This window comes from Buceros rhinoceros, unplaced genomic scaffold (genome assembly GCF_000710305.1).
Source record: "Buceros rhinoceros silvestris isolate BGI_N320 unplaced genomic scaffold, ASM71030v1 scaffold14682, whole genome shotgun sequence".
Lineage (NCBI taxonomy): Eukaryota > Metazoa > Chordata > Aves > Bucerotiformes > Bucerotidae > Buceros > Buceros rhinoceros.
Window position 1 is genome coordinate 48,352 of NW_010399606.1, and position 9,685 is coordinate 58,036.

At 49.3% G+C, this 9,685-nt stretch overlaps 1 protein-coding gene across 1 annotated transcript in view; it reads left to right on the forward strand.

Annotated features, from left to right (window-relative positions):
• LARS2 (leucyl-tRNA synthetase 2, mitochondrial) overlaps positions 1-9,202 on the forward strand; it is a 56,639-nt gene extending 47,437 nt beyond the window's left edge. The window contains exons 19-20 of the mRNA XM_010131558.1: positions 4,245-4,372; positions 9,023-9,202. Coding sequence (XP_010129860.1) covers positions 4,245-4,372; positions 9,023-9,202 — 308 coding nt within the window. The remainder of the gene's footprint in view (positions 1-4,244; positions 4,373-9,022) is intronic.
• The last annotated feature ends 483 nt before the right edge of the window (positions 9,203-9,685 follow it).

Below are 9,685 nucleotides of genomic sequence, written 5' to 3' on the forward strand. Positions count from 1 at the left end.
ACGTGGTGTTTTAAGTGATGACTAGCACCAGCGATGTGAGTCAGTTTGGTCGTGGTAACGCGGAGCGGCATGTGCGCGGTGTCAGGGTTCTTTTGAAGCGTCAGCTTTCTAGTCCACCGCGTCGTCTTCGTTAGTTTGCTGATAGACTTGGCAAGCTCAGAACTGCGGTTCAGTATCCCAAGGATGCTCTAATTAAAGTAAAATTAGACAGATTTGAGGTACAGCAACTTTAGTTCTTTGGCGGCTGAAGAATTTCTCCCGCAGGGTTTAGTTTGTGCGGGAGCACCTTGTTGTTGTGTGCAGGTGGAAGCGAAGCGCGTGGTCTCTGTGCGCTGGCCCCAGTGCGTACGTCAGCACTGGCAGCGAACGGTTCCAGTCGGCGCGAAGAAAAGCGGCTAGAGAAGCACCTCACCTTGCAGCAGCCCAGCAGTGGCGTCCCTGTGCTGGGGGGGGTTGGGTGTCAAGAAGTTCCTTCTCCCTCGTGGGGGAGGAGCAGTTTCAGTCTTTTGGTCTGAACTGCGTGGGGAATATGCTGGTCTATCGCTTCACCACGTGAAAAGCAACCGTAGCCCCCCGGTGTGGGAAGAGTTCATCCGGCTGATATCTTGGCAGTTCGTGAACACTAACAGGATGAGGAAATCTGCTTCCTTCCTGAAACCTTGTGTCCGAGGAATATACAGACACCATTTGAGACGGGTTTGCCTTTCTTTTTTTTCTCCCCGGTTTGTTTGTAGTCGTGCAGTATTTTGCTGCCCAGCCAAGGACACGAAACTGCTTACTGTGAGTTGTGAAATTTTTATTAGAGATGGCACGTGAAAGATATAACCTGATGGTGTTTTTTCTGTGAGACTAGAACAGCCTGGCTGTCCTCACACCTTGCTGATCCGCGATAGCCTCCACGTCTTCCTTTCTAAGTCTCTTTAGAGTGAGAATCTGCTCTTCCCCACCACAGAGCCCCTTAGGGGGGAAGCGTTACGCTTTTGAAATACTCATGTAGTGTGAATAAAACATTGCCGTGAGCTGAAGCGTTGTTAGACTCGTCCTGCCCCCTCCTTCCCTCGAGCCACTCATTGACACACATTTAACTCAGGGTTGACTTCGGCTCCGATGCTGTGAGTTACTGGTTAGGGAAACCTTGTTCCAGTATGAGCTGGTTAATCAAAGTCCGTTGAAGCAGATCCAATAGCAGGGTCAGGGCTTCACAGCAAGCACAGGTACTGTCTGAGATCTGTCCCGTGCAGCTGTACAGATGTGGGCACAGATGTAAAGGTGTCCCTGTGTTTCTGTCCTACGTCTGCAGGAGACTCCGTCGCTGTATGTCCTGCTGTCGGCTGGGATAGCGTTACTTTTCCTCCTCGTAGCCGGTGCCGTGCCGTGTTTTGATTTAGTGTGAGAATAATGCCGGTAACACGCTGATGTTTGAGTTGTCGCGAATTAGCGCCTATCCTAAGTCAAGGGTTTTTCAGTTTCCCCTGCTCTGCCGGCAGGCAGGAGCGCACGGCGCTGGGAGGGAACGTGGCCAGGACAGCTGACCCGAGCAGCCAAAGGGATATTCCCTACTGCAGAACGTCATGCCCAGTATATAAACTGGGGGGAGCTGGCCAGGGCGGTGGATGGCTGCTGGGGTGTCAGCGAGCGGCTGGTGAGCATCCGCACTTTGCACCGCTTGTCTTTTCCCAGGTTTCAGCTGTCCCTCTTTTTGTTACGTTCCTTTTCATTACAATTATAGGTATTATATTTTATTATCATTATTACTTTCTTTTAGCTAATAAAACTGTTCTTACCTCAACCCACCAGTTTTCTCCCCGATCCTCCGCCCCCTCCCACTGGGAGGGCAGCGGAGGGAGCGAGGGGCTGTGTGGGGCTCAGCTGCTGCCAGCTGTGGTTAAACCACACCACCATAAAAGCAAAATACATCAGAAACACAACACCGTGTTCATTTTGCTGAACATAAGCACACTTCACTAGGTGCTCTCCAGGCCAGTGAGGCAGTAAAATAGGTTTTTAGTGTTTTCACAGTAAAAGTCAGTGAAATGGTCAGGTTTTAACTTCTCAAAGTGCTTTCGTGTGGAGTCTCAGAAGCTGCTGGGGAGGCTGGAGGGGGGCTCTGCCGGGGTCCTGCCAAGGGACCGTCACCGCTCTAGATCAGGGCGGTGAAGTGTCCGGTCTTGTCTGTGGTGCGTTTTGAAAACACAACCCAAATCGTGACATTTTCTGTGTTCCACAGCTCACAAAATGTGAGTGAAGGCAGGAAGCCAAACAGGTGACGTAACGCAAACCTGCGTTTTGGTTTCCTGTCAAACTCCGTCTTCTGAAACTAGTTCTGTTGACTTTTGCACTTTTTGTTTTAATATGGATGAGCTCATGGCTGATTTTACAGCAAGAAAACGAACCAAAAGATCGACATCGTGCTTAGTCACGCTTTCTCTGCTTCAGAATACGTGTTCGTTTTTGGTGGTGGTGGCTTTGAGGGCTGGCAGCCTCCGCGGGGATTAGAATTGACCCTGGTTTTGCTTTTGTAGCTCTTGTATCAGAAAGTGGTTTTTAAATAGTTTGAAGAATCCTCTTCAACAGGAAAATAAGGCCTGTATGTGCGCTTCTGCCGCAGGCATGTGATCTCTTGGAGAGGAATGAGCTCATCTGGATGTTCAAAAGCCAAAAAGGGAAGAATCGAGCAGCTGTGGTCTGAAAGTCAACGCAATAATGAATCACCATCGCAAAGGTTTTTTCCTGCTCGAGTTCCTCCCTTCTGCTCTTTCAGTTTCTGAGCTGCTGCTGCAAGAGGGGGGGGAAATAGACCACACCAGAGCCGTTGCAGTGTTTAAATGCCTTATTTACCGAGAAAGATCGTGGGTTAGGTGTTATCCCTCGGAAATGCGCACGTCGGTGCTTGCCATTAGCAGCAGCTCCCGCCGGTCTGCCCCACTGCCCCTTTCTGAAGCACTCGGGTCACTTGGGTGACCTGTAGCACTCAGGTCTGAAGGCTGGGGGTCTCTTCACCGAAGTGCTTTATCTGCAAAGGTGACAGCTTTCTCTGGAGGCAGTGGCATTCCCTTGGTGTCACCGTTTGCAGTGACAGACTAGGCTGAACGCTCCAGCAAGGCAAATTCATGTGTGCGTTATGCACGGGTAGGGTTTGCACCGACGTCTGCCCTCGGTGCTGTTCGTTCAACAGCTTCAGGTACCCCAATCTCCACAGTGAATCTTGTTCTGGTGGGGGTTCTTTACGTTCTGGTGGGGTTTTTCATGCTGTTGCTGGAGTTTCCCTGAACCAGATGAGATTTCACATACATTTTGCAGTTCTGAATGAAGCATGTGCTTAGGAAGCGTTTTAGCCTGTATTCATACACAGAATGTTTTCAATTTAAAATTCCCCTGGCATGTGAGAATCACAGAAGTGATCATCATCAATACTTACCATATTTGACAGCCTCTTGTTAAGTGAAATCTTATTTTGTCCTACAGCTGGAGTCAACGGCAACATAAATCCCACTCAGAAGCTTTCACTCAGTTAAAGAAAAGCGGCTTCGGGATGAATTCATCCTGTTCTCCCGGTACTTAGATCAGGGATGAATTGTCCTGGAGCGAGCAAAGCCTGTTCACTGAAAGGAGATCACTGGTAGCTGTTTTAGGAGTTTTTTAAAAGAAAATCAAAGGATAAGGTGTTTCAAAATGTGCGTAGCATAAAAAGGAGAGCAGGGTGTTCTCAGGCAGCACCACCTTTAATTTGTGAGAAAATAGATACTTCATACGGGTATGAGAAAATCTTGCAAGTAGCTTGACTTGCAAATTTGGGAGCTGCCATCAGCACGTTACCGATGGTAAAATAAGCCACAATTGTTTATCTTTTTGATCAGTAAAATTATAATTGGACTGCTCAAAAGACCTGCAGTTTTTTGATAGGATTCTGGAAGTGGAGGTCAGCTGGTGTTGCCCGAGTACCGTGGAAGTTGACAAACCGTGCTCTCGTGTGCTTTTGGCAAAGTGCTGCAGCGCTCCTCTGAAGCTGAAAGGCGCCCAGCTCATCCTCAGCAGCATCCCTGCGCGTGGGACTGAGCGAGCGCTCCAGAGAGGACCGTCTTTGTGCTGGTCGTGTGCTGCGTGCTCATCTAAATGATGTTCTTTCCTCCAAAGGGACTTGCTTTTCAAGTCAGCTTTGTTCTGGTCTTATTTAGCAAATAACCTCCAGAAGCTGAATGCTCGGTGACGGTACAGCTGAATGTCTGACTGGTTTCATGTTCCAGGTTTGGCACATATGCAGAACAAGCTTTGTACTCATCATCATTGGGATGTCGATGTGCTGCATCAGTCCTGGCCCAAGGTAGACGCCGAGTACCTTCAGCCGTCAGATGTTGTGGAGATGTCTGTTCTGGTAAGAGCGTTTGCGTCGATTTTCGGTGGCGGCCAACTAACAATGCGTTACGGGCTCAGGATGGCAGAATCCCTGCTCTTGTGGGAGTCGGTTCCCCTCTTGGGTGGCTCAGTGGAAGGTCAGACTGAACAGAAGCTGCAGTTACCCCTGTGCTGAGTAATTCAAATGGTTTCCTAATTGAAAAAATGTAGCAAGCCTGGAGGCGATCTAAATATACATCTAACTATTATACTAACCGCATGTTAGTACCTGCGGAGATTTGACCAATGAACGGCTGTGGGCAAGGACAGCGCGGTCAAACAGGTCCCTCCAGACTTTTTGCCTGACAGTGCGTTTATGAACCCACTCCAAGTCCTCCTCTGCAGGGCTGACACCCATCTCCGCATCCCCCAGCCGGGGTTGATACGCCCCAACTCGGGTGCAGGACCTCGCACTTGGCCTTGTTGAACCTTGTGGGGTTAAATGTTTGTTAAGGGCTCATTGAATATTTTAACTTAAACACTTGTTGTGTTTGCGGACATGAAGAGATGGAGCCTCCAGCAGAAACGTCAGCTGGCCGGGTGGAACTGCCTGTTCGCTGTGTCAGGGAAGCAGAAGCAAGGCGCGCTGTGTTCTGGGGGGTGTTCTCTGAGCTCCTGCGGGTAGGAGGAGGAAGGCAGTTGGGTTATTTTCATTCCGCTGAGTTTTTTGAGGAGGGAGGAGGCTGGTTGGATCTAGGCGGAGTCAAGTTGCTGGAGATTTCCTTCATCAAAGTGTCTTTGCACAGAATTTCGTATCTTGCCAGATGTCTCAGTCCGTCCTCTAGAACAGAATGAGAAATGCTGCTAAAACACTGATTTTTCTAGTGTTCAACATACACCCTTAGCAGAGGCCACAGACCGTGTCTCTTTGGAGGAGATTTTCACCTGGTGTCTTTTCTCACACCGAGGAGAAGGACTCGAGTGCCCGCTGGGGTTAACAGCGGGCTTACCCGCACAGCCACTGTGGGCTTATTGCCTCGTTCCTCTTTCCTTAAGTGACAGGTGTTGGTGTACGCCGGTAAAAAGGCATATCCACAAAAATCCTCACCCAGTAAAATCGCTCTGCTCGAGCTTAAAATAAACGCTCACCTCCGAGCACAGCGAGCAAACATCTTAAATTCTGGTCTTCGGTTTGTAAGGAAGTCATGAACGAGGAACTGTGTATTTATAGAAACTTCTTCGTAGTTGTGGTTGAAGCAAGTGTGTTATTAAATACATCTTTAAAATAAAAACTTCAGCGTTACAGGGAAAGCTCTGAACTCAGTGGTTTTAAGACTGTACAGCTGAACACAAAAACACCTAAACATTTCGCTGATATTTTTTTGCTGGCCTTAGAACTTCCTTCTTGACAAAAGAGACCAGAAAATTAGAAGTGAATTTTGCTTTAAACCACCATGATGGAAATTAATGTTGTTCCTTCTCTTGGTTGGCTTTGTCAAAGCCGTAGCCTTGTGTGGAAGACATGTGGTAAGAGGAAGAGCAACCCCTGCGTCCTCAGCCGTATATTCGCGGAAGAGCACGGTGTGTGTAAACACCTTCCTTGGTTCTGAGAAAGCAGGAGGCTGGAAGACCAGAAAGACAAGTTCCCTTTCCAAACTGGGAATAATTCTTAAAAATAGTGCCCAGTGGGGGGGGTGCCCTGCTTTCTGCCGTAAGAGTAAGGCGACAGGGAAAGGGGAGCAGGGAGAAATCATGATAAATGTGAATATTTTCAAGTCTCATGGACACTGTAGGTTTTTGTATGGCTGTGAAAATAAATTGCCCTCATTAAACCAAGAGCCACTCGCCGCAGGAGGGATTGGTTAGTCCCAAAGAGGCGCAGTGTCTCTTCACAAGGCTGCGCAGTCAAACGACGTCCCTGGGCCACAACCCCGCTCTTCCCTAGACATCAGACTGCCCCGGGCTGCCGGGCATCTGCCTGCTGAGGCGTTATGGGTCTAGTCCTCTCGGCACAAAATACTTCATTATTTCCCATCTCTGCTGGAGTTACGTCTTTCCATATTTAACCCCGAGCAGCACAGCCACCAGCTCTCTGCATCCGTGGCTGATCCCAGACGGGTGCCTGCAAGACAGGCGTTCCAGCTCCCTGGCTGAAATGGAACCTGCTCCCCTAAGTGTTATTGCAAAGCTGCATATTTTTAATCTTCGTGTATATTATGAATGCTGTGGAAAATCTGACCTGAATGCGGTGTGTGTTCCATCCTGTGAACACACTTCTGGCTAGCGTTCCTCACATTTTCTGTGTGGGGTAGAACTGTTAGCAGCTGTGGTCTTAGAACTCATGTTTTTATTAAAAAAAATGTCGGTGTTGTTTTTCTTGCCTTGGCATGTGAGGAAGGCCTAAAAGCGCACACATATTTATTTTCCATTTTACTTCTCATAAGGATTATGCATCAATGGTAAAAAAAAATATTTTGAGTTGAACTAAAAATCCCTCTCTGCAGCCTCCAGGAGCCAGTTTTTCAGTCTTTCGTGATTTCATTTCCTCCTTCATAACCTCACTGGTTCCCGCTAGCTCCCTCTAGATCCAAGATAGTCCAAAATATCATAAGTTTAAAAAGAAAAAAAAAAAGAGGAAGAAAAGAAAAGACCACAGCTTGCTTCCTCAGGGCGAGAAAGGACCCAAGCCTCATTTATTTCTCCTCTTGCAGTTTGCCACGGTTTTTCAGACAAGCAAGGCTCCCAGCAGCCCAGTTTCTTGTGCTGGAGCTGCCGAGGATCACGCTGGTCTAGTGAGATAGAGGGAAATGGAGGCACATCGGGAGGTGCTCGTCCTGCGGAGGATCTAACCCCTCGACTAAAGAATACGTGAATAGGACGCTTGTTATGCAGAGCGGGTGATTAAATCTGCAGGTGCTGGTTTTAAAAATGACGTTAACAATGTCAACACGTTTGGCATCACGATAGCTACGCTCCAAAGAAAGCAAACGCGCTGCGATCAGAACCGACCTGCCCAGGGCTGTTTGGACTTGGCTCGTGGCGCGGTGTGGGGCGATCAGGGGCGATGCTGGGGGAAGGTACACAGTGTCGGGTTGCCCCTCCTAGGAAACCGAACTCAGCTTGGTAAGAAGCTTGATTTAGGCTGCTGGGCGTTTCCTTTGAGAGCAGCACCAGCGACACTAGCTGTGGCGTGTTTCCTGCTGCCACATCCATCCCCTGGGACGTACTAACCCACACCAGGGACTGTGCAGGTCACCCGAACTCAGCTGGGCGTCCTGGAGCAGCTCGGCAGCTCGCTGCTGTGTTCCCGCTGAAGCCGCATCTGTTCGGATGGCGCCTTTCCTTGTTGCTGTGGAGTGCATTTCTTCTCTGAAGTGCCCCGTCAAAAAGAACTACGGGTATTTCTTCTTCACAAAAGCCTTAAAGATGAGCCCTTCTGTGTGTGGTGTTTTTTTTTTACTTTGCAGCAGTTTAACGCAGTGAGCCTTTACGATAGCCCGCTATGGGTGTGGGTAGGACTCGTTAAAAGCCTACCCACATTATCACTGCAAATTAGTGTTGAGTCAAGTAAAAAAAACAGAAATTACTCATCCCAGCTGCGTTTGGGACTTCATCTTGTTCCTTAAAATCTGTCCCAACTTCCTCTCTCAGAAAAGTGCCCAGAGTATTTTATTTTCAGTGAAAGACAAAGCAGGTAAGTGAAGCAGGTCCCTCTCTTTGGTGGAATGTTGCCTACATGTCTCCTGGGTAGAATCTCGGTGAAGACCAAGCTGTGTGGAGCCCCATAGGTTCCTCTCAGATGATCAAAAACTCGGTACAGTGATGGCTAAAGGCCAAAGATCTGCCGTACCTGCAGCAGATTTTTATGGCTGAACTGGTTTTAAACTGTCATACCGCTCCATTTGCTGCGGTTGGGATCGATACAGGTTTCGTTAACCCGCTGTCAGTTCTCCAGATAAATCCGAGAGCTCTTGTGGTCATCAGGGATTCCCGCTGAAGGCCTCCCTCGGTTTTACTGACACGGTTCTTCCGTGCTGGTGCAAAGCCCGTATGGAAGCTGCCCTGAGAACCAGCCACGCGCAGGAAAGCACTACCTTAGGAGTGTGTGGTTGTCGGCTTTGTGGTCGGTGCTGGCTTAATGAGTCATGCATTTAGTATGATTTTTCTAAGAGTGAGCGATGACGAATCTTCCAGCTATCTTCTCAGCCACAAATATTTTTATTTTAATAAGTCTTGCCTTTGAATCTCTGGGAGGAGTCGCTTCGCTGTGGAGAATCCCAACTGCAGCCTGGAAACGTGTCCAGACCAGGATTCCCACCTGGCAAAATACCATGTTCACTCTCCTTATTCAGCTCGTGCAAGCACCAGGGTTTTAAACTCCCGAGGTCGCTGTGTGGCGTAGGCACGTGCTGCTTGCTGCCTTCGAAACTGAGCCGTCCTACAGCCACCTCTTCAACTGTCCTTGAGGATCACGAGTTAGAGTTTCGTTATCTTACTTCATGGTAGATGGGCAGGAGGTGTGGAGAATTTTCTCCTCCTCTTGGACGGTGTGGTGGTGGAGAAAAGAGAGTTAGATCCTCTTCCCCCCGCACCGCCCCGTGCGGCAAGAGGGGTTGGATTCAGGCAATGGAGTTGTTAAGCCAGGCTAGTCACCCCCGTTTGTTCTGGCTCTCCTGTCTCTCTCTTTCAGATCAATAACAAAGCCCTGGGGAAGGTTTGGGTGCCCCAGCAGGCAGCCCGCAGTTGTGAGGAAGTCCACGAGCTGGTTCTGCAGAGTGAACTCGGCGTCAAGCACCTCCAGGGACGAACCATTAAAAAGGCCTTTCTGTCTCCCCGAACCGCCCTTATCAACTTCTTGGTGCAAGAATAGCAAAGCTCTGCTGGACTGTCAACCACTTGAGATTAAAAAATACCAGTTATGGCCCATTAAATCTCATGTAACGGTGGGGAAGAAATGTTATTACAATCAGGTTGCTGCTCGGTCGTCCTCCCCAGGTGGAGAGATGCGCAGAATTAAAGTTCCTTGTCGAGTGGCGGGGAGGTGCTGGTTGTCCCTGTTCTCTGGGAGGTGCCGAAGAACTACGCGGTGGTGATGGAACGCGGGTGGCGGGGTTAGCGGCAGCCTCAGGAGTGTGTCCTCAGGGGCAGCTGGCTGGGCTAGATGCAGCGGCAGAGATGTGGTTCCAGGAGCAGACAACAGCCCGAGGGTGCGCTACAGCCGGTCTCTCGCGTTTGGGTTCCCTGCCGTCAGGTAGCGCCTTGAGCTTTAAGCAAACGTTGCTGCAGAGTGTTAATTTAAAGAAGGGTTTCCTCAGCCGGCATGGCAGGCAGCGTGCTTTTTCGCCTCTGCTCC